General features: G+C 38.5%; 2 protein-coding genes, 5 non-coding genes and 3 pseudogenes across 7 annotated transcripts; 5 read left to right on the forward strand and 5 right to left on the reverse strand.

Moving 5' to 3' along the window:
- Window positions 1–121: 121 nt before the first annotated feature.
- LOC113325849 lies at window positions 122–1,915 on the reverse strand. The gene is made up of 3 exons (XM_026573716.1): window positions 1,891–1,915; window positions 834–1,130; window positions 122–754 (listed from the first exon to the last, which is right to left on the reverse strand). The coding sequence occupies exons 2-3, from the start codon at window positions 1,116–1,118 to the stop codon at window positions 122–124; spliced, it is 918 nt and encodes a 305-aa protein (XP_026429501.1). The 5' UTR covers window positions 1,119–1,130; window positions 1,891–1,915.
- Window positions 1,916–6,898: 4,983 nt separating this feature from the next.
- Window positions 6,899–7,064, forward strand: LOC113325913 (annotated as a pseudogene).
- A 2,068-nt stretch (window positions 7,065–9,132) lies between these two features.
- TRNAG-GCC lies at window positions 9,133–9,203 on the reverse strand. Its single transcript has one exon. It is a non-coding gene; the product is annotated as a tRNA-Gly (tRNA).
- A 1,153-nt stretch (window positions 9,204–10,356) lies between these two features.
- On the forward strand, window positions 10,357–10,491 carry LOC113325925 (annotated as a pseudogene).
- A 1,107-nt stretch (window positions 10,492–11,598) lies between these two features.
- On the reverse strand, window positions 11,599–11,701 carry LOC113325920. The gene has a single exon (XR_003348172.1). It is a non-coding gene; the product is annotated as a U6 spliceosomal RNA (small nuclear RNA).
- A 1,127-nt stretch (window positions 11,702–12,828) lies between these two features.
- TRNAG-GCC lies at window positions 12,829–12,899 on the reverse strand. Its single transcript has one exon. It is a non-coding gene; the product is annotated as a tRNA-Gly (tRNA).
- A 1,153-nt stretch (window positions 12,900–14,052) lies between these two features.
- Window positions 14,053–14,187, forward strand: LOC113325907 (annotated as a pseudogene).
- Window positions 14,188–15,295: 1,108 nt separating this feature from the next.
- On the reverse strand, window positions 15,296–15,398 carry LOC113325921. The gene has a single exon (XR_003348173.1). It is a non-coding gene; the product is annotated as a U6 spliceosomal RNA (small nuclear RNA).
- A 5,922-nt stretch (window positions 15,399–21,320) lies between these two features.
- Window positions 21,321–21,518, forward strand: LOC113325910. Its single transcript, XR_003348164.1, has one exon. It is a non-coding gene; the product is annotated as a U2 spliceosomal RNA (small nuclear RNA).
- A 1,555-nt stretch (window positions 21,519–23,073) lies between these two features.
- On the forward strand, window positions 23,074–23,820 carry LOC113325835 (protein NEN4-like). The gene has a single exon (XM_026573702.1). It carries the CDS (start codon window positions 23,107–23,109, stop codon window positions 23,653–23,655), a length of 549 nt encoding a protein of 182 aa, XP_026429487.1. The 5' UTR covers window positions 23,074–23,106; the 3' UTR covers window positions 23,656–23,820.
- Window positions 23,821–23,875: the final 55 nt, after the last annotated feature.

Consider the following 23,875-nt stretch of genomic DNA (forward strand, 5'->3'; position numbering starts at 1 on the left):
GTAACGTTGCTTACTAATGTACTATTTATCATATAAAAATTAAAATTCACTAAAATTGACTAAAACTCACTAATTTTTTTATTAATGATAAATATTAAGGTTCAACTAATTCGGTCATGCTTTAAGATTGGTTTCTTTTGCGTTGTAGTATTTCCATCTTTCGAAGTTCGAAGTACTCTCTTGTTACAGTGTCCAATGTAGAGACATCCTTCAACATTATGGCCAAGTCATCGTCCGCTTCTTTCTTTAAATCGAGTTTTTCTTGCCTAGCTTGTTTCGCCGCAAACTTTGCCGCAGACTTAGCTTGTATCGCCGCAAACTTTGCCGCAGACTTAGCTTGTATTGCTTCAAACTCAGCTTGTCTCTGTCCCATCTTCATTAGTGATTGTGCTTTGTAATGTTCATTGAAACTTTGCTGCTCCTTAATTATATCCCCTAGCATTTCCTCCTGGGCATTGGATTTTGCTCTCCCTGTTTTCTTTAGTTGTTTCGATGCTTTCTTCCCCAACTGACGCTTACGTGTGTTCTCTATATCTCCAATATCTAGATCATCACTGGACTCGCCTGGAATTGTTTCCTCAATATCAGCGTTTTCCTCACCACTCTGAGAATCTTCCATTTCTTGGCCTGAATCAAACACAAACGTCGACCGTCCTGAATATTTGATACTATCTTTTAGAATTTCGTAGCACTCTTCGTGCTTAAATTTTTTGTTACCATTACTTTCTTTGAATCGCTTTCTTATCTCTTCAACCTGTTATTATTTTCAATACTCATCAGTTCCAATTACATGTATATAATTATTAAGGGTGCAAAAATTGACGATTACTTACCCTCGAGACTTCATTCCATCCGCTATGATATTCACCATCAACTTCCAACACTTTTGCAGAATAAAGTGAAACCTGTTTACTGATTCCCTGAAATCGACTCTGGATAGAAGTCCAAGTACGTTTTGGTTTACAAGGCAGGGCTTCTTCCAACTTATCTTTGATCCGACTCCATAATACTCTTTCTGGTTGATCGGTTCCGGTAGCAGAATCTTGAGATATGGCTAAATGGATTCTACATATCATTGTATCTTCTTCTGTTGTAAAATTGGGACCTCGTGGTGCCATATTTCTATATTTCTTGAAATAGAAATTATAAATGATAAGATTATGCAGAAATAAGTTTGTCAAATGCTATATATAGATATACGAAAGAGCCGTTGCAATCTATCAAACGGTCGGAAAATCAGAAAACCAAAATCAGAATTCCAAAATATAACCGTTGGCGCACGTAATACATGCGCCTGGTAACGGACGCTCGTAATACATGCGCTCCGAACAAACGCTCATAATACGAGCGTCCGTCCCAGACGCTCGTAAAACATGCGCCCACTCCAGAAGGTCCTAATATATGCGCCCATCCCAGACGCTTCTAAAACATGCGCCCACTCCATACGGTCGTAATATATGCGCCTCACTCATACGCCCATAAAACATGCGTCTCACTCATACGCCCATAAAACATGCGTCTCACACAGACGTTAATAATACGTCCGTCTCCCGCATACGGTCATAATACATGCGCCCGGAGCAGGCGCTTTTAGTAACTGCGTCCAAACCAGGCGTTTTTAATAACTGCGTCTGCTATGGGGCGTAGGTTTTATCTACGTATGGCCCGGCGGTGTTTATAATAACGCCTAACTCAAACGCTCTATATACATCCGCCCCATTATCATACGTTATTTATAAGTACGCCCGATGTGGAGCGTCCACTATACTTCCGTCTGAAATCATACGCCCACTATACTTCCGTCCCACTATAATCATTTTAGTCTCGGTTGGCGACCACATTTGGTCGCAAACCCTAATTAACTGGACTAAATATGGTTTTAGTCAGTACCACTGCGGCTGAATTTGGGACCAAATTTGGGTATAGTCCCCAAATTTGGTCATGACTGTGGTTGCTCTTAGGGGGTATAACATAACTCTCAATTGCATCTTCTTTCCTGTTATTTAAAAAGTTTGGGACTAAAACAAGTATATAAAATCTAATTATTTTTATATAATATTAGTGGTTTTATGTCGACCTATTGAATGTGTCTCGGCTATATGAAGGCATGCTCTATAGTATTCAAGGTATCCGACTGAGGAGGTGAGAAGCATGTAAATTATAATATTCCCATATTTGCCTCTGCTTTCCACCTTCGAATGAGGGTTATTGCCTTAAATACTATGCTTAGTCTAATATGAGTTTGTCATGTGGATGGTGCAAATATTTATGTATGTGAACTAAATGATATTGCGAAAGGGAATAGAATGCAAATACTTACTTATGGCTTATGCGAATATTAGAATGGTGCGAACAATAATTTAGGACGAAAACTAAATTCATATTTTCCTCTTACTTGCCTATCGGGCTATTCGAGCATGCAAAATTATATCATAGTCTTGAGGTTTGATGTTTATGCTCAGTGAATCTTTACTACTATATTATGATGTTGTAATTCCAGTTGGATATAGTGTGTATCGTATAGAAATTGGATGAACATGGTGACATGGATATATATTCAGGTACTACTTAGCATGTTATATTAAGTAAATATGCCAAATACTAGAATATTTATTCAATTTTAGTAATACTTAGCTCGGCGAGGGTGTGTTTCGTTACTGCTCCTTCGCGCCTCAGCGCGATCTTTCATTGCTTCACTTTCCTTCGCGTTTCTTTGTGATTTGTATCCGCGTGACTTTGATGAAGTTTCTTATAGGTCTTATTTGCCTCCTAAGTAAGGTCTTATTGCCTTCCCCCTCATAGAGAACTTAAAGGACTTATGATCGCCTTGGGCAAGGTCTTCAATATTGGGCGACGAAATCTCAGTTCCATGTGTTCTTGCGAGTCATTGGCCATCGATCTCGTCTTATCCGTGTTAGTATTGTTACCTCCTCAGGTTGTATTGGCGACAATATGCCAGGCCTTAGATACTTCCGTGAGTACAAGCCCCACACATTGCCGTCTTTGACACAATTCAGCTCCCTAGTGGAGGGTGCCGTCCCTTTACTTCCCTCCGAGTTTCCCCTTCAAGGAGGTCACTCTTAACCATTTCAGTTGGGCTCCTCCCCTATGGTCATGCGACAATCAGTTGCTTTCGTGATCTCATTCCTTCCGCCTATGTGGCTTATGGGTACAAGATCACACCCTAGGTGGTTTACTCGGGACCGAGTGTATCCAAGCCATGAACTCCTTCTACTCCACTGGTCATGTTTCTACACCCCATGCCGGAGAACTTATTCGCTAGGTGGTTCGTTCATGGTGGCCTCACGGATAGGCTTTTGTTTACCCCTATATTAGTGACTTTTCCAGGATTTTCCTAACATGACGCGCGTTAGGGCTTATGGTCGCCTCTTACATAATTGTGCTAAATCACCTCCATAAGTAGAGGTTTTAATATGTAACTTTGCTAGAGCCTATTGAGGTCCTACTTGATTGTCGTATAGACTTTTTTCGCCTTTGGCTTGTTCACATATAGAAAGAACTTTGCTTCGCATTAATGTTTCTTTGATTGATGCATAACTTGGTTTTTTCATTACATCATTTCAACGTTGTAGACGTAGTTTCTTCGCGTATGCCTTTCGCATGATAAATCAAATGTGACACATACTCTCCCTTTTGAGTCCAGCTAAGATTATTTCCATAGTAATCCCATCTATTCAAAGTCCTCTCGCAAGAATCTGAGGTATTGATTCCCTTTCTATCTTGTCCCCAGAAACTCCATCACCTTTTCCTGCTTTTCTTCCAGAATGACGTGTTCGTTCTGATATTCTCTTGCCTTTTTCATTCTTAAGGTGCTCTTGATTTTGGATAATTGTGCATATAAGTGATCTGTCGCATTCAGAGCATTCACGAATGCGAAAATCAAGTCGTCTTCTGATGTCCGATCGGCGAGATCCTCGCACAGAACTTCCCAACGCGCTATTAATATTTTTAAGCTTTCTTTTTGTTTTATCTTCATATTAAACAAAGATTCGACTTTCGGTGTGACTAAATGGTTCGCTGTCGCACGATTCAGACGTTTTTTGCTTATCAATTCGGTCCGTCTCTTCTCTTCCTCCATCTGATCCTGCCTTATTACCATTTGCCAATCCTTGTGTTCCTGTATGCTTTGCTCTAGGGCTCTCTGCAGATTTCTTTCTTCGATATTCTCCTTACAACATCTTTGTCGATTTCCGCTTTCTCTCTGGTTCCTTCTTCTTCGTAAATGGTTCTCTTAGTGTTAGCGTCCGATCGCCAGACGGGATTACGCCTTTTTCCTGTTATAGAGTTTTTACCGACATGAAACTTTAGTCCTTTCTTTTCCGTCCTTTTCCTATCCCTCAGAATAGTTGTTGAGCGTTTCACCTTTATTGGTGCTCTTGTCATGATCTGTATTTGGTGTCGCCTAACCGTAATGGTATTGTTCCGATAAATCTCTTTATACTAAATCCCGAATTGTATGATTCAAGATTTGAGATCTATGATTTAGTACAAGTGTGTTTTCCGTGCTGGTTCAAAGGTTAACAGGTAGATCCCAAAGAATAATCATTCAAGGGTCGCAAATTCAAAACACAGGTGGATTTTATTGAGATTTCATGGTGGATAGGAAAGGGAAGGGACAAAGATGATAAAATAGATTTTAAAGGCGACGATTCCAAATTATCGACTAGCAGGCGAGGATAAATCCTCCCTGTTTCTAGCGCCAAAATGTAGTTGTGTAAAATTCCACAACTACACCCTTTGTAATAATAACACAAAGCTTAAAATGTATTGATCAACTCAAACATTAATGATATTATTCACCACTTTGACACTAATATTATCTTCTCAAACACCTTATATCAAATGTATATTGTTCTTATAGTGGATTCAAGTTGAGATTGTACACGACAATGGAGAAATACAAGGATGAAGGTTGAGTTTTAATGACTTATTTCTTTCTTCTCTGATAACTTCCTTAGCTTATCTATCTCAACTGATCTCTCTCTCTATCATTTTTCAATCCTTATATAGGAAAATAGATCAATAGAAGACAACCATGGTTCACGTGCAAGATCATAGTTGACTGATCCCTGTTTCAGTTTGTCTTATTCGTCCGACTTTTAGAAGCTGTCTCTATTTGTCGCGCTGCTGCTTAGTCCTTCGCGCTTCTTCTGATGGAGTTAGTAGCCGCGTTGTCTTTATCGTGTAGCTATTCTTCGCGTTTTCCCTCTATTGTCGTGTGATTATTCTTCGCCTTACTTCCTGGTAATTATTGTATCTTCGTGCTTAAGATTGTTTTGATTATAGCGAAGTTGCCTCTTTATCTTGTGCGACATTTCTCCCCTACAACGATATTAAATTATTTTTTTTCGTGGGGGAGTTCCCATCCGGGGTTCTCACACGTCGCCCTTGCGTTGCACTACTTTAAAAGCCTGGCGCAACCCCACCAAATCTTAAAACTAAACTTTTGTTGTACCCTTGCAAGTCCCTGGTGCACCCTTTCTGCCCAAAAGAAAAAAATGTAGCTTTATGCTAAAGGATGGTAATTGGCAGCAAGAAGTACAACAAAAAGTGTGTGTTTGGTCCATATTTGGGATCTGTTCTTGGTCGCAATGCAATCGACTTGATTATTATTTATAAGCTAAGCACCCAAGGTGTACTAGGCTGCAAATATTGAGGATAAAGGTTTTGACCAAGTGACAGACCCTACCCAACCTCAACTTAACCTGGAAGAGGGAAGTATAGTCGGAGTACTTCTCTCACAACGTTAGGGTTTATGATGTGAACTTTTAGGCCGGGCCGCCAGACCTTCAAATATCAGGTAAGAACCTTCTCTTTTCTTTTCACCATTCAAAGATGCTTTCCGTTTCCACAAAGAAATTGTGTAACGAAACCATAAAATCATCAGCATCAACTATAGGCCACAACAGTGATCTTTTAGTAAACATTCTATATTTTTTACCAGTGAAATCTTTGTGTGCGTTTAAAATCGTATCACAACAATGGCTGTCTCTGATATCTGATCCGTACTTTGAAAGAAACTATAATCTTCAGAGCTGTCGCTCTTCTATGCCTGCACTATTTATGAAGAAGAGATTGATAAACAGGAGAAAACTGGAATTTGAAACTTTGGTCATGGATGAACGAAATGGTATTGATTACGTTGTCTTGAACATTTCTTTTTTTTTGTTAACATTACGTTGTTTGGTGAAATTGATTATTATTATATATTTTTTTGTTTTTTGTTTTGAAGTTCTATGTTGAGTCGAATTGTGTTCATTTTAAAAGCTCTCTAGTTGCTGAAATTACAACATTTTTACTTTAATTGAGATTTGTTCGCTGCAGAAATTACTCCTGCCGATATCACCAAATTGGACTTTGCAACCTTTGCTTATGGAATGGCCACAAGCTCTACTCCTGCAAAATCTTCAGCAATTGTTCAGCTAATATAGAAGTGCTTTGAGTTCAAATTTTCAGCTGCAATATGCATCTGCTAGGAAACATGAGAATACTTGGATGGGAATGGTATTCATATTCAAGCCGCTGAATTGTTTCTAGTGCTGCACCATTAGGCAACCAACCTTTACCTTTCTCCCATATTCATCCTTGGGTTTTCTTTAAGTTTCAAGTGACAAAAGAATCCGAATAGGAACACTGGCTTCCGTCGAATCTGGTTTGCTTTTGCGGTGGCACATGAAATTCTCAAGTTGTTCTAGTCTCACAGCAAAGCTCATCCCATGCCCATGGACTCATCTCAGTTCAAATATGTCCCGACTCCCAAGTAAAACTCATCTTGTCGAAGAAAATGAACTTAAAATTTAGTCCCACATAGAGTAGTCTAGAGTAGAGGAATGGAAACGATTCAGTATAAAAGAGGGAGTTCAAGAGGAAAAGAAGCATACCTTTCTCGGCCTTTTGGCTAAGATCAAGTGTAGTATCTGTTCTTATCAGTTTAATATCTGATATGCCATCCATCGGATGGCACGATATTAATCTAATTTTTTCCATGGGGGAGTTCCCATCACGCGTCGCCTGCACTACTGCAGAGGCCTGGCGCACCCCCACCAGATCTAAAAACTAAACCTATGTCCCACCGAATCTTAAAAATGAAAGTTCAGCTGCAGACTGCAATGAAACTTATGCGTTGCACTACTGCAAAGGCCCGGCACACCCTGTCAAATATCAAAGCAAATTGCGTACACCAACCTGGAAACTAAAGGCGTGATTGGATTTTTAGCAAACCAAAACATCGCTTGTTTCTCTTTATTCCCAAGCAAACCAAAAGCACATACTGGAGTAAGCTACATGAAAATTACTTCCTGCCGCAAGTATCTATCTTCCCTGAACAGGTCAGCAGGAGTTGCCCAAGGGAAAATGGTTGGACCTTATGAATTTCGTACGAACAATTATGAAAAATCGAAGCTCTGTTAACAATTTAGTAACTAGTTCAGCTCAAGTTTGGGTGGCTAGGCTGTCTTTGGCACTCAAAGTAACACCTTAATACCTCCTATTATAACTAGTTCTGCTCAAGTTGCGGTTTCAAGTTTGCAAGATGGTAACTGAAAATTTGAACTTTTTGATATCCTGCCTCATTCTCATTCTAGATTTTACGCTTGTCAGTAACACATTATTACCTCCTGTTGTAACTGTCAAACATCTATTTGGACGATTGAATTTGGAAATTTTCATCAAGCCTATTTGATTTGTTGAATGCTTCAATGTTGTATAATCAATCTAGTAATAAGTTCAACCCAAATTGCAGTTTCTAAATTTTTTTGAGGTCCTAGTCTAAAGCTTTATAGTAGCTAGGTTACTTGCAGCAATGACGCAACTAAAGCGGTAATACCCAAGGCGCGTCAATTGCTGGTTGAAAGCACTACTGCAAAGGCCTGGCGCACCCACCAAATCTTAAAACGAAACCTATGTCCCAACAAATCTTAAAAATGAAAGTTCAGCTGCAGACTGCAATGAAACTTATGCGTTGCACTACTGCAAAGGCCCGGCACACCCTGTCAAATATCAAAGCAAATTGCGTACACCAACCTGGAAACTAAAGGCGTGATTGGATTTTTAGCAAACCAAAACATCGCTTGTTTCTCTTTATTCCCAAGCAAACCAAAAGCACATACTGGAGTAAGCTACATGAAAATTACTTCCTGCCGCAAGTATCTATCTTCCCTGAACAGGTCAGCAGGAGTTGCCCAAGGGAAAATGGTTGGACCTTATGAATTTCGTACGAACAATTATGAAAAATCGAAGCTCTGTTAACAATTTAGTAACTAGTTCAGCTCAAGTTTGGGTGGCTAGGCTGTCTTTGGCACTCAAAGTAACACCTTAATACCTCCTATTATAACTAGTTCTGCTCAAGTTGCGGTTTCAAGTTTGCAAGATGGTAACTGAAAATTTGAACTTTTTGATATCCTGCCTCATTCTCATTCTAGATTTTACGCTTGTCAGTAACACATTATTACCTCCTGTTGTAACTGTCAAACATCTATTTGGACGATTGAATTTGGAAATTTTCATCAAGCCTATTTGATTTGTTGAATGCTTCAATGTTGTATAATCAATCTAGTAATAAGTTCAACCCAAATTGCAGTTTCTAAATTTTTTTGAGGTCCTAGTCTAAAGCTTTATAGTAGCTAGGTTACTTGCAGCAATGACGCAACTAAAGCGGTAATACCCAAGGCGCGTCAATTGCTGGTTGAAAACTAATTCCAAACCCCCTCCTCGATACCCCAAGGCCGTTGAGATTAAGATAGAGGATAATTGCAAAGGCCTGAATTTATTTTATGGGGAAGTTCTCATCTCAGTAGGCCTGGCGCACGTTGCAAAGGCCTGGCTGGCTTCCATGAGGTTCTCTTCAAATTCATCAAATAACCTTTGTGCTCAGTACACTGCGCATAATTGCTTCCGTTTGATCCTTCTAAAAGAGAACATGTACAACAGTCATGGATATCAATATTAACAAAGCGTCCATCAAAGTGAAGGAACAAAATTTGAACCTCATCATGTGCTTAACTGCTTACTTATTTGATCAGTTCACACACTAAAAGAGTTGGTCTTTATCTCCTTCCAGCAAATCGACTAGAGAGAGAGACCACGTTGCAAAAAAACAAATGATAAAAAGAATGCACCAGCCGGGAATCGAACCCGGGTCTGTACCGTGGCAGGGTACTATTCTACCACTAGACCACTGGTGCTGAATATACCTAACATTCAAGATTCTATTTAATGTACCCAATTGAACCTTCATGGTACAGAGAAAGCTATTTGATTTGCTAGAACAAACAAGGTGAATTTGATCATATGAAACAGTGGTGCAATCAAAAGTCTTAAGATATTCTTGCGGAGTCTTTTTTTAGGTTCTAGCTATACCTCATGAATTAAACTATTCCAGCGATGAATCATGATTCATTAGGAAGGTAACCTTTCTTTCACCGTCACCTTGCAACTTAGAAGCAGAATGAGTACATTCTAGGAAGTAGGAACTTTGAAGCGCAATATTCCTCCTTTGGGTAGCAAGTCCAGAAATAAACGTGGACTAGTCCACATTAGAGTTCTCTGCTCAAAATGGTTTGTACAACCTATTTTGGGGGGTTTGCATAGGCAGTAAGCACAAAATCGAATTATTGTTCCACCTTAGAATACCATGGGGTACGCTTGTTTTCCGAGAATAATTTTCAAAACGAAACTTTTCATTTCTAAGGGATGGCTTCATAATGGAAGTTTTTGCAATGATAGCTCTGCAATGGTCATGGTATATGGACTATGTCACTCAGAACTAATAAAAAATCCAAAGATGATGAAGAAATCACAACAAGAAGTAAGGAGATTAGTTGGAAACATCCCAGAGAAAACATGAACTTCCAATTGATTCACGCAGCCGTGTGCCGTAAGCACAGAGCGAATTATTCTTTCGCCTTTTACTAAAGAATACCGCAACTCACCAAATTAAATTCGAACTTCCTTATGAACCACTCAGTTTTTATAGAATCTCACCTCCCAGCTGATCTTATGACCTGCACATACTAAGTCAAGCACTTACCTATGCCAGTCATGCAAAAGGAAATACACTACAGACTCGAAACATACATTAAAACTCACCATCTGTATTTATCTAGGCAGTTGCATCATCAATCTTTCCCGTAGTCCTGTTAAATGAACAAAATTCTCTCATAGAATGGATTGAGGATAACTATTCCTTCCCACAATCGACTAATTATTTTTCGGTTCAGCCACTCAATATAGATATAAACATCCCAGTTTTGTGTTAGTTGTCCCTCACTGCTTGTGTCCACAAAAGAGACAAGAAACGAGCTGCTACAAATAATCGAGACATGAGAACGTAGAATCATACTTACGTGGACGGGGTCAATGGATGATCAAGAAGGTCCATGGCCTAGGTTAGCGACCTCCATTGCACACTGAGGAGGGAGAGTCTACGTCATAATTTGTTCCTGATGGGGTACGCGTCCGCGTGGCCCCTGCCAATTAAACTAAACCTTTCAGCCTTTATAAACTAACAGCCCATTCACAATCAATACCATCACCTCAGCATTATAATTTGCCACCCCAATACCACCTGAAATCTTAATAAAAGCTCGTCAAGTTGCAGGTGGTAATTGCAAAGTTGTAGCCTAGCAGCCAGTAAATTGCAAAGTTGTAGCAGCAATGAAAGCTCGTCCTGCAAAGTTGTAGCCTAGAAGCCAGTATATACGCACAAAATCTCACATCATTTAAGAACTGCAGTTGGGAATTGAAGGAGCTGGTAAATAGTTCGATTCCTATTGCAATTCCAAATTCATTGTCATCTCTCGAGATGCCCAGTCATTCACATTGTACCATCTCGAACCAGGCTGTTACACTCACAACCTACGGTACTAGGCAAATTCTGATATATCCCAATATAGTCTAGAAACATCTCCATATACATAAGTAGTGTTATCAAACCAAAACCTAATTAAACCTTGATGCAAATTACATAAAAATTATATAAGCATCTGAGAAAAAGCTCAAGTACAAATGATACCAACTCTAGATAAGTAGTATGAAGTACTAAACAACATACCTCCAGCATTGATTGCCTTTTTCCAATTGTGTACTAAGTAGTATGCTCAACACTGCGGCGCTTAGCAAATCCCGAAAACAAAACATGAAATTTATGCTACCATCAGAGTTAACAAAAAAAAAACAATTCATATAATGAAAAGAAGAGAACCCCAAACAACCTTCTGGTTGTCATTAAAAAGCTAGGATATCTGCAGACATTTTCTCGACTACTTTTCATGCTTAACTCTCCCACAAGTAAGTCTGAGATACTTTGCAGTGCAAGGAAATCATCCTGAAAAGTAACCCAAAGCAAGCAATAAAAAGTATGGGTTAGTCGCAAAGACAAGTATACTAGGGTTACATTAAAAGCGGAGTAGCTGCATAGGTTTTCCCCTACCAGGGTTTCTAAATAAAATTCGGGAATGTAAATGAACACTGAATCCACTTTGCTAAGAAGCAGTATGTCAAAATTTAATAGTATATCAATCGCCTGCTTGGAGTTACACAAAAAAAATATATATAAGCATCCGAAAAAAGAAAAAATCAAAAAATTTGGACCATTTCTCGATTTGTGCGTGTCATCCTTGCGCAGGGGCCATGCTAATCTTCTCTGTATCGTTCCAATTTTATCGGATGTCCCCGAAGGGACAAGCTTAAGGGAAAGCTCCGGCTATTTGAACCAATCTCTGTTTGCAAACAAGGAAATGTGGGACTATACAAAACGCGCTAGTCACAGTTTCTGCGTTCCTTTTCTGTAGCCGTTAAGAGTTCGAATCTCTACAGTCACAAACAAGGCACAAGCCTCAATATTTATGGGCATAGTAGTTCTGTGTAAGATCTTCCTACGGGTTAGAGTCTACGTCATAATTTGTTCCTGAGGTGGTACACGTTCGCACGGCCCCTGCCAATTCCGCTAAGACTAAACCTTGCATCCTTTGCCTTTTCAATTTGACTTGACTTTCTTTTCACATTTTTATCACCAGCAGCAAGCAATGCCTTCTTTTAGAAAATTTATTACCCTGTAACAGTGAGCATATTGAATCCTAAGAACTACTCGGTTACATAGAAATCTAACGGAAGTAACAAATATATTACATTGAAAAACTGCTTTCAGTTTACAAACTTCAATAAGCTTGACATAAATTTTCCAACTAATCACTGGTCAATTAAGAGACGAATAGCATTGTTGTGTTAGCAGGGTTTCTGCCTTTGACATTGTCGTGTATTATCTTCTTTGCAGAAATTCACTGGCCTTTGCCAGCTCAATTTTTCAGTCTACACAAAGTAAGCTCGGACTTTCATCCTTCGGCTTTTCGATATCTTTCGTTGTCTATTAGCTCTATGTGCTTTAATCACTAATTCCAAACCCCCTCCTCGATACCCCAAGGCCGTTGAGATTAAGATAGAGGATAATTGCAAAGGCCTGAATTTATTTTATGGGGAAGTTCTCATCTCAGTAGGCCTGGCGCACGTTGCAAAGGCCTGGCTGGCTTCCATGAGGTTCTCTTCAAATTCATCAAATAACCTTTGTGCTCAGTACACTGCGCATAATTGCTTCCGTTTGATCCTTCTAAAAGAGAACATGTACAACAGTCATGGATATCAATATTAACAAAGCGTCCATCAAAGTGAAGGAACAAAATTTGAACCTCATCATGTGCTTAACTGCTTACTTATTTGATCAGTTCACACACTAAAAGAGTTGGTCTTTATCTCCTTCCAGCAAATCGACTAGAGAGAGAGACCACGTTGCAAAAAAACAAATGATAAAAAGAATGCACCAGCCGGGAATCGAACCCGGGTCTGTACCGTGGCAGGGTACTATTCTACCACTAGACCACTGGTGCTGAATATACCTAACATTCAAGATTCTATTTAATGTACCCAATTGAACCTTCATGGTACAGAGAAAGCTATTTGATTTGCTAGAACAAACAAGGTGAATTTGATCATATGAAACAGTGGTGCAATCAAAAGTCTTAAGATATTCTTGCGGAGTCTTTTTTTAGGTTCTAGCTATACCTCATGAATTAAACTATTCCAGCGATGAATCATGATTCATTAGGAAGGTAACCTTTCTTTCACCGTCACCTTGCAACTTAGAAGCAGAATGAGTACATTCTAGGAAGTAGGAACTTTGAAGCGCAATATTCCTCCTTTGGGTAGCAAGTCCAGAAATAAACGTGGACTAGTCCACATTAGAGTTCTCTGCTCAAAATGGTTTGTACAACCTATTTTGGGGGGTTTGCATAGGCAGTAAGCACAAAATCGAATTATTGTTCCACCTTAGAATACCATGGGGTACGCTTGTTTTCCGAGAATAATTTTCAAAACGAAACTTTTCATTTCTAAGGGATGGCTTCATAATGGAAGTTTTTGCAATGATAGCTCTGCAATGGTCATGGTATATGGACTATGTCACTCAGAACTAATAAAAAATCCAAAGATGATGAAGAAATCACAACAAGAAGTAAGGAGATTAGTTGGAAACATCCCAGAGAAAACATGAACTTCCAATTGATTCACGCAGCCGTGTGCCGTAAGCACAGAGCGAATTATTCTTTCGCCTTTTACTAAAGAATACCGCAACTCACCAAATTAAATTCGAACTTCCTTATGAACCACTCAGTTTTTATAGAATCTCACCTCCCAGCTGATCTTATGACCTGCACATACTAAGTCAAGCACTTACCTATGCCAGTCATGCAAAAGGAAATACACTACAGACTCGAAACATACATTAAAACTCACCATCTGTATTTATCTAGGCAGTTGCATCATCAATCTTTCCCGTAGTCCTGTTAAATGAACAAAATTCTCTCATAGAATGGATTGAGGATAACTATTCCTTCCCACAATCGACTAATTATTTTTCGGTTCAGCCACTCAATATAGATATAAACATCCCAGTTTTGTGTTAGTTGTCCCTCACTGCTTGTGTCCACAAAAGAGACAAGAAACGAGCTGCTACAAATAATCGAGACATGAGAACGTAGAATCATACTTACGTGGACGGGGTCAATGGATGATCAAGAAGGTCCATGGCCTAGGTTAGCGACCTCCATTGCACACTGAGGAGGGAGAGTCTACGTCATAATTTGTTCCTGATGGGGTACGCGTCCGCGTGGCCCCTGCCAATTAAACTAAACCTTTCAGCCTTTATAAACTAACAGCCCATTCACAATCAATACCATCACCTCAGCATTATAATTTGCCACCCCAATACCACCTGAAATCTTAATAAAAGCTCGTCAAGTTGCAGGTGGTAATTGCAAAGTTGTAGCCTAGCAGCCAGTAAATTGCAAAGTTGTAGCAGCAATGAAAGCTCGTCCTGCAAAGTTGTAGCCTAGAAGCCAGTATATACGCACAAAATCTCACATCATTTAAGAACTGCAGTTGGGAATTGAAGGAGCTGGTAAATAGTTCGATTCCTATTGCAATTCCAAATTCATTGTCATCTCTCGAGATGCCCAGTCATTCACATTGTACCATCTCGAACCAGGCTGTTACACTCACAACCTACGGTACTAGGCAAATTCTGATATATCCCAATATAGTCTAGAAACATCTCCATATACATAAGTAGTGTTATCAAACCAAAACCTAATTAAACCTTGATGCAAATTACATAAAAATTATATAAGCATCTGAGAAAAAGCTCAAGTACAAATGATACCAACTCTAGATAAGTAGTATGAAGTACTAAACAACATACCTCCAGCATTGATTGCCTTTTTCCAATTGTGTACTAAGTAGTATGCTCAACACTGCGGCGCTTAGCAAATCCCGAAAACAAAACATGAAATTTATGCTACCATCAGAGTTAACAAAAAAAAAAACAATTCATATAATGAAAAGAAGAGAACCCCAAACAACCTTCTGGTTGTCATTAAAAAGCTAGGATATCTGCAGACATTTTCTCGACTACTTTTCATGCTTAACTCTCCCACAAGTAAGTCTGAGATACTTTGCAGTGCAAGGAAATCATCCTGAAAAGTAACCCAAAGCAAGCAATAAAAAGTATGGGTTAGTCGCAAAGACAAGTATACTAGGGTTACATTAAAAGCGGAGTAGCTGCATAGGTTTTCCCCTACCAGGGTTTCTAAATAAAATTCGGGAATGTAAATGAACACTGAATCCACTTTGCTAAGAAGCAGTATGTCAAAATTTAATAGTATATCAATCGCCTGCTTGGAGTTACACAAAAAAAATATATATAAGCATCCGAAAAAAGAAAAAATCAAAAAATTTGGACCATTTCTCGATTTGTGCGTGTCATCCTTGCGCAGGGGCCATGCTAATCTTCTCTGTATCGTTCCAATTTTATCGGATGTCCCCGAAGGGACAAGCTTAAGGGAAAGCTCCGGCTATTTGAACCAATCTCTGTTTGCAAACAAGGAAATGTGGGACTATACAAAACGCGCTAGTCACAGTTTCTGCGTTCCTTTTCTGTAGCCGTTAAGAGTTCGAATCTCTACAGTCACAAACAAGGCACAAGCCTCAATATTTATGGGCATAGTAGTTCTGTGTAAGATCTTCCTACGGGTTAGAGTCTACGTCATAATTTGTTCCTGAGGGGGTACACGTTCGCACGGCCCCTGCCAATTCCGCTAAGACTAAACCTTGCATCCTTTGCCTTTTCAATTTGACTTGACTTTCTTTTCACATTTTTATCACCAGCAGCAAGCAATGCCTTCTTTTAGAAAATTTATTACCCTGTAACAGTGAGCATATTGAATCCTAAGAACTACTTGGTTACATAGAAATCTAATGGAAGTAACAAATATATTACATTGAAAAACTGCTTTCAGTTTACAAACTTCAATAAGCTAGACATAAATTTTCCAACTAATCACTGGTCAATTAAGAGATGAATAGCATTGTTGTGTTAGCAGGGTTTCTGCCTTTGACATTGTCGTGTATTATCTTCTTTGCAGAAATTCACTGGCCTTTGCCAGCTCAATTTTTCGGTCTACACAAAGTAAGCTCGGACTTTCATCCTTCGGCTTTTCGATATCTTTCGTTGTCTATTAGCTCTATGTGCTTTAATCAAAAAAGTCTTGATGCAAATTGAATAGTATATCAGTCGCCTGCTTGGAATTACACACAAAAAAAAAAATATAAGAATCCGAAAAAGAGATGAAGTACAAATATTACAAACTCTAGAACAAGTAGTTTTTAGCTCAAAACTGCCATGGATACCTCCAAGCTTGATGGATTTTTTCCAATTGTGTATGTAAAGGAAATCCTCACCAACTGATGCAGCAGAAATTTCACATGCTCAACACTGCAACGCCTTCTTTTCTTTTTGCCCTCTAAGAAAAGATGAAAATTTAAGTTAACATTAGAACTTAACCAAAATCAATGAAGATACAGTGACAAGTGCAACACCAAATCTACCTTCTGGCCGTATGTAAAAAGCTAGGATTTCTGCAGCCATTTTATCGACTATTTCTTGCTTAACTTGCTCACAAAAACGTCCTAGATACTCTGCCATCCCTTTAAAACGGTTTGTTTCAAAGTTTTCAACAGTCACCTCAAGCATTTCCCGTTCGGATTTAATCACGAGAGAGATACCATCAACAACGAATAATATAGACTTTCGCCCCCATTTAACACAATCTTTCAAGCAAGTAGTTTTTTTTTTCTCTTTTTTTGAAATGTGACATATCTTCGGCAGTAGCAGCAGTTTCCCGCTGGTCCAAGCGCTCTATATCTCCAACAGCAGCAGTTTCCTGACGGTCCCAGTACTCCATAATATCTTCAACAGTTTCCTGCTGGTCCAACTCCTCCATATCTTGGAACTCTATATCTCCAGCAGCAGTTTCCAGCTGGTCCAAGTACTCTATATCTCCAGCACCAGCAGCAGGAGTTACCTGCTGGTCCAACTCCTGCATATCTTCTTAACCAAATTTTTTGAGTCTGAAGAAGAAGACTTAAACTTTGTTTTCTCTATACGGCCTGCTAATTAATTAACACCACTACTCTGATCTCCAAGATAATCTCAATCATTCTAAATAAAATCCTTGTGATTAGGGTTTATATAGCAGCCCTTGGTTGACATTACATATCCTACAACTAACTTCTAAATACAATCCCAAAACATTTCCAGCAGCAGTTTATAAATATGTTAATTAAAAAGAAAATTACTACATATATTACCACATGCTACATATGTTACTAGTAGTATGTTATTACATACTAGTAGTATGTATTGATACTACATATCAATATGTAGTATCAATATGTTATGTACTGCATATAAATACATAATTTATGTTATGTATTGATATTACATATCAATATGTTATGTATTACATATCAATATTGTTATGTTATGTATTGATACTACATATTAATATTCTTATGTTATATTACATATGTTACTACTAGTAAAGTACTAGTATACTACTATATACTAGTAACTACATATTGATATTAAATATTACTACTACATATTACTACTAGTTACTACTAGTAGTATACTAGTTACTACATATTACTACTAGTTATTACATACTAGTTACTACATATCACTACTAGTTACTACTAGTATACTAGTTTACTTTAATAGTATACTTCTTTCTCCTTTTCAGGCCAAGAGAAAATCCAAGGTTGATAAGCAGAGAGATTCGCAGGAAGAACATTTGACCCAGCAATGTAGGGTCCTTTTAGCATTAAAGGAAAAACACACCATTTATCATCTTTGGATTGGCGAGGAGTTGTGTTCTTACCAGAATGCCAGTCAATATCTTGCATGAGAATTTTGGCTTCTTCAATATTATCTTTCCTTTTTAAGCGAATACCCCAGCGAGTATTCTCTTTCTTTATGGAGATAAGTTCATAGTTCTCAAAGAAATTCGCTACTGTGTATTTCTCAGCAACTATCTCTAGGTTTGCGAATTTAGGATCCCTAAGTTCTTTGGAGTACAGAGATCCTCTACCAACACCAGGATTAGCGAACTCTAGCATCAGACGGATGCAGTCCCCACTCAGTTGGAAGATAGCTCGCGTAAATCCCAAGTGAGAAAGAATTTCATAAAATAAAGGAAGATCTGGGTTATAAAGAGGAATAGGGAGACCTGCGAGAATCTGACCTAGCGAAATTATGATTGACTGATCATCACAATACTGATCAGAGAAAAGTTTGACAGAAAGAATTGATTTGGAATTTTCACAAGGAATGGTGGAGAGTGTGAAACCTTTATCAGCAAGATCTTTTTGGACATATTGTAAATTCTTCTCATATCTATGACCACTTGGAGCCATGTTTGAATATAGAGTATGGGAATGAATAAAAAGTAAGAGGATTGAAGGAGGAAAAAATTACAGCAGCAGAACTTACAGAAGAATAACAGAGTTGCAGAGATGAGAGAATAAAAATAGAAGAGAAAGTAAAAAAGAAACGTGGAAAGAAGAGTAAGAAGAGTATATAAAGGAGATTTTTTTTACTCGAAGAAATAAACACCATTAAGACGAAGAGACGTGAGCGGTTGAAAAGTAGCGGTTACATAAGACGTGTCAAGAAACAAATGGAAGAAAGAATACGTGTGATAAATGCAGAATATGAAACGATGAACATCTGCGGAATTTCTCACATCATTCTCTACTTCGCAGAAAAGATATGAGAAGAGGCAAGATGTAGGATCAGAATCTCTCAACAATGATATCTTAGCGAAATTATCAACAAAACAACACAACACCATCGCAGAACAATTTCAGAAATGATATAATAAACGACGTCAGCTAAAATCATGAGAAAGATGTGATGGTCCTGCGAAAATTAGAGAGTTTGCGAGATTAACATTTGTAAGGTTGCGAGAATGTCGCAAGCCATATTCTAAAATAAATGACAGATTAGCTGTCATCCACTATGTAGTTCCCTACAAAGTCATTCAGTTGTAAAGGAAAATGGAGAGATCTTTTTTGAGTACGAAACAAGTAAATAGGAGAGAGAAAGTCTAGAGCAGAGATCATTCTTGATTTCTGTATCTTTTCTTGTAAGAATATTCAAAGATTGATTAATAAAATTAAGAGTATAAATCTAAAATGAGTTGATTAATAATGAAATCATATGAGGGGTATAGTGTGGGATTTCCTGCAACTAGAGATCTTACATCGATGAAACATTCTTCTTTACTTTTGGGGTTAATCAAGAGGCAGCGTTGTATAAGTTAAAATTTCAGGCTTTGGCGTCTTGAAATCTTCCGGTGTCTATTAGCTTTTTGGCCAATCTAACACTCCAATCTAGCCCATAGGGATTAGCCTTAGCTTTGGTTGATAGCCGCCTCTCCCAACTTCTCAAGCATCCGGTGAAGCGTACAGGATCTGTAGTTTCATTGCGTAGTTCGCTCCTTGCAGGGATGGCAGTCTGCCGGAGGGCTTGCTTTGATGCTGCCCCATTTTTATTTTTATTTTTATTTTTTTTTGGTAATTTTGGGCGTTTTCTGTTTCTCTTCCAGATTTTGGAGTCCTGATATTAGGAGGGAAAGAATGAATTTGAGGAGATGCTCACACGCCTTAAAAACCAAAATGTTTGGGGATTCTCTACTTATAAGCTTCATTGTATCATGCAGCTGCGAAAGATCTCACTGGTTTTGATGAAATGCCCCCATTATCAGGTTTATACTCTTTCATCGCTTTGGCTTGCCATATACTGAAGCAGCAAGAGTTGATGTTTCTTTGGTGGAATTTACCAGATTTTGAGTTTGCTTCTTTGAGTTCCGATTAGTTAAGAGATTCAAACTGAGTTGACAACATCTGCCTGGAAACTGTTAGAAGTTATGTGCAGAATTGTAATGGGTACAGATTTTATCGGTAAAGTTTCACCGTGTACCTTAATCGATATTACATCAATGAAACATTTCTTCTCTACTTTTGTGGTTAATCAAGAGGCAGCAAGCTCAATTTTTTGTCTACACAAAGTAACCTCGGAATTTCAGGCTTTGGCGTCTTGTAATCATCTTTCGGTCTCTATTAGCTTTATGTGCTCTGATCAGCTCCAATTCTTCGTCTTTCCTCAATTTTTCCTTGTGGTCTTTCCCAGTTCAACATAAGGTTTCCCCAAGTTCTTTAACTACCTTATGCTTCCCTGGCAAAAAGTCTTGATGCAATTTCAATGTCATATCAGTCGCCTGCTCAGAATCACACAAAAAAATATATAAGCATCCGAGAAAAGAGCTGAAGTACAAATGATAGATACAAACTCTAGAACAAGTAGTTTGAGTTTAAAACGACGTCATACCTCCAGTGTTGATTTCCCAATTGTGTATGTAAATGAAATCCTCACCAACTCATGCAGCAGAAATTCCACATGCTCAACCCCGCACCGCACTTTTTTATTAGTGCAGCCATCTAAGGAACCCGAAGACAAAAGATAGAAAATCCAAGTTAACATCAGAATCACCAAAAATCAAAATGCATTCAATGAAAAGAAGAGAAGTGCAAAAACCAAAACTATATACCTTGAGGCTGTATGAAAAAAGCTAGGATTTTTGCAGCCATTTCCTCGACTACTTTTCATGCTTAACTTTCCCACATGTCATAAACACAAGTAAGTCTGAGATACTTTGCAGTGCAAGGAAATCATCCTGAAAAGTAACCCAAAGCAAGCAATAAAAAGTATGGGTTAGTCGCAAAGACAAGTATATCATAAATTAAAAGCGGAGTATGGGTTAGTCCCGTTAAAATGGTCTTTTTCAAAGTTGGGAACACCAACCTGAAGTTGTGCCTGTCGAGAGGGAATCATGATAGAGATGCCTTCAGCAAAGAGCTTTATAGACTCTGGAGTCAATACGATAGGATCGTTTCTCAAGGAAGCAGCAGCAGCTTCCTGCTGGTCCAACTCCTTGGATTCTCTTAAACAAATTAAACTTCGCTTCAGGGACTTTCTTAACCAAATTAAACTCCCCTTGATAGATTTTCTTAACCATATTAAACTTGGCTTCGTGGATATTCTTGATCTTGACCAAATTAAACTTCCCTTGATGGATTTTCTTAACCAAATTAAATTTTGCATTCTGTGTTGCTAATTGATCACCAGTTTCTCCTCTTCCTCCCAAAAAAAAAAATCCAATCCCTCTAATGTGGTTGAGGTTTATATAGCTTCCCCTGAGTTAAAATTATACGTGTCCTAGTTGGTTTCGAAAACAGCAACAACTTTTAAGTACAACCCGTAATTGTTTAAGTTTTAGTCCCACAGAGACTAGTTACAGAAGAGGAATGGAAACGAGACAGTATAAAAGGAGAAGTGAAAAGCTAGTCCAAGCATACCTTTCTCGGCCTTTTGGCTAAGATCAAGTGTAGTATCTGTTCTTATCAGTTTAATATCTGATATGCCATCCATCGGATGGCACGATATTAATCTAATTTTTTCCATGGGGGAGGTCCCATCACAGCAGCTTGCTGCTGGGGTTCTCATGCGTCGCCTCTGCGTTGCACTACTGCAAAGGCCTGGCGCACCCCCACCAAATCTAAATTAAACTTATGTTGCACTACTGCAAGGGCCTGGCATATTTGTATATAAGAAACTACAGCTTGTAAAGGAGCTGAGCTCTAGTATATCTTTGATCCATCAAATATGGGATGTGATAATCGAAGAGTGGCGCATGTTGTTTGATAATAATGGAAATGAGATGATAAAAGATGGGCGACAAGCTAGTCAACTGCTTAGAGTGACTAATTACGAATTGGTTTCTCTGAAATTAGAGTGAGATCAACTGCTTCACCAACTATGTAATGGGTTTCCTTTCCAGTCAATAGATTATCTGTCTTTTCAAAACAAAAACTGCTTCACAAATTTCCTTGGATATAAAAAAAACTGCACCAGCAGCAAGCAATGTCCCTCCTTCGCTTAGAAATTAATCTCCTTGCAACAGTGAACATATTGAATCTCAAGAACCTGACATTTAGCTCTAAAACACCATGGAATGGATTTAATTATAATCTGAATGGATTATGGAAATGTTTTACTCTGTAGCACTTTGCGTCACCCTTACTTTGTATTTTTTTTTATTTTTAGGTCTGATAAGGGAGATACTCTTACTGCACCATCTTGATGTGTTGAAGAGGACTTTTGGTGTGGCAGAGGTCTTGGATAAGGCTCCCAGGTGCAGACTGTCCCTTGCTCTCAAGCCTTGGCTGTCCGTCTTCTGAATATTCATTGTCTGGAAATGGTCTTACGCTGCTGGGATTCGCTGACCTTGTGTTTTGTTGGTGGTGTCGAAAAAAGCTGGAAATAAATGTGCCACGGATGAAAGTTTTTTCATTGTTTTAGGTTTCAGATGCCTGTGGATTTAATTGTTTTGTTCGAATTTCAGAACTGGCTTGCCTGTGAATGACAGACCAACTCTCAAACCAGAACCTGAAACACTTTCCATTATGCATTTTAGCCGAGCAATTCCTCTCCTATGGCCATGGGGAACTTTGAGTTGGTGAGTAATAACTGATAAGATGACTCCAATTCCAAATCTGAAACAGAATCCCCATCCAGTCAATCATTTCCCTTTCTTCCAAATCTGTGCTGAAGAGAAATCATAAAAGATTTTCCTAATTTGAACAGAAATTAAAAGTTTAAACAGAAAGACAGGGATTAAAATTTGTTGGTATTTTTTTTAGGTTATAATAGTTTAGTACCACATCGTCACACTTGATGAATTGAAAAGGGAATCAGTTTTTCTTGGCCGAGTTGCTTCACTTGTCAAAATAACAAAACCTTAAAAGCAAGAAAACAAGGCCAGAATCTCCATTCAGAAGGGTTCCGAAAGCAACTCCAAAAAACAAGAATAATAAAAGAACCATAAAGGGAAAGCTTTTTTGCTGTAATTATTCCTATACCAACAGGAATATCTCAACTGTACAACCCCATGAAGTCAAGGACACCTTCACCCTGACTCTTAACTTAATTCACAAGACAATCGACCCCAAAAATGGTCTTTCCTTTCTCCCTACTTTGAGGTCACCTCATATGTATAAACTGACATGGTCAGAAGAACAAACAAGAAAATAAATCATAGAAAATTAAAAATAAACTGTGTTGAGAACAAGAAACAACAGATGCTGAAATCAAACATGTCTTCCCAAAATGTTGCTGAAATAGTGTTTTTCGATTTAGAAACAACGGTACCGAGAAAAGCAGGAGCGAGGATTTGGGTCTTGGAATTTGGTGCTATAGTCGTTTGTCCACAGAAGCTTGAAGAATTAGAGAGTTATTGTACACTGATAAGACCCACAGACTTATCGGTGGTTAACCTCAAATCTGGAAGAGTTGATGGAATCACACGTGGGGCTGTTAGAACCGCTCCCAAGTTTGAAGATGTCGCTGACAGGATATTTGGTCTGCTAGATGGTAAAGTTTGGGCAGGGCATAACATCCACAGATTTGACTGTCCACGCATTAGAGAAGCTTTTGTTGCCATTGGACGTGCCCCTCCAGTACCTGTCGGAACGATCGACTCTTTAGGAATTCTGGCCCAGAAATTTGGCAGGAGAGCTGGAAATATGAAGGTAACAACAACCCTAATCATTAAAAAACGAAATGATACAACATCATTTAGAATATTAAAAATGCTTTTACCGACAGTTCCATTATATCGGATAATCTAAAGGTGAAGCAGGAATTACTTTCCGCCATGGTAATCCCATCAAACTACGTTGTAGGTTACAAGAGTAACCTTGTGTCATGGTTTAAGTCAATTTAACTGGAAAACGAAATGGACTAGTATATGTATAAACATGAATTATAGATCTTTTTATCTTCTCATTCATTTTCCTTTTTATGTTGATGTGCTCTAATGGGCATTCTAGTTTGTTTAAGATGATGGAA

Source organism: Papaver somniferum, unplaced genomic scaffold (genome assembly GCF_003573695.1).
Source record: "Papaver somniferum cultivar HN1 unplaced genomic scaffold, ASM357369v1 unplaced-scaffold_0, whole genome shotgun sequence".
NCBI classification, from domain to species: Eukaryota; Viridiplantae; Streptophyta; class Magnoliopsida; order Ranunculales; family Papaveraceae; genus Papaver; species Papaver somniferum.

Coding starts and splice junctions, on each gene's coding strand:
- LOC113325849 (XM_026573716.1), bottom strand. CDS start 1,118: ATGGCACCACGAGGTCCCAATTTTACAACAGAAGAAGATACAATGATA. Junction 755..833: donor GATGGAATGAAGTCTCGAGG/GTAAGTAATCGT, acceptor AAATAATAACAG/GTTGAAGAGATAAGAAAGCG.
- LOC113325835 (XM_026573702.1), top strand. CDS start 23,107: ATGCTGAAATCAAACATGTCTTCCCAAAATGTTGCTGAAATAGTGTTT.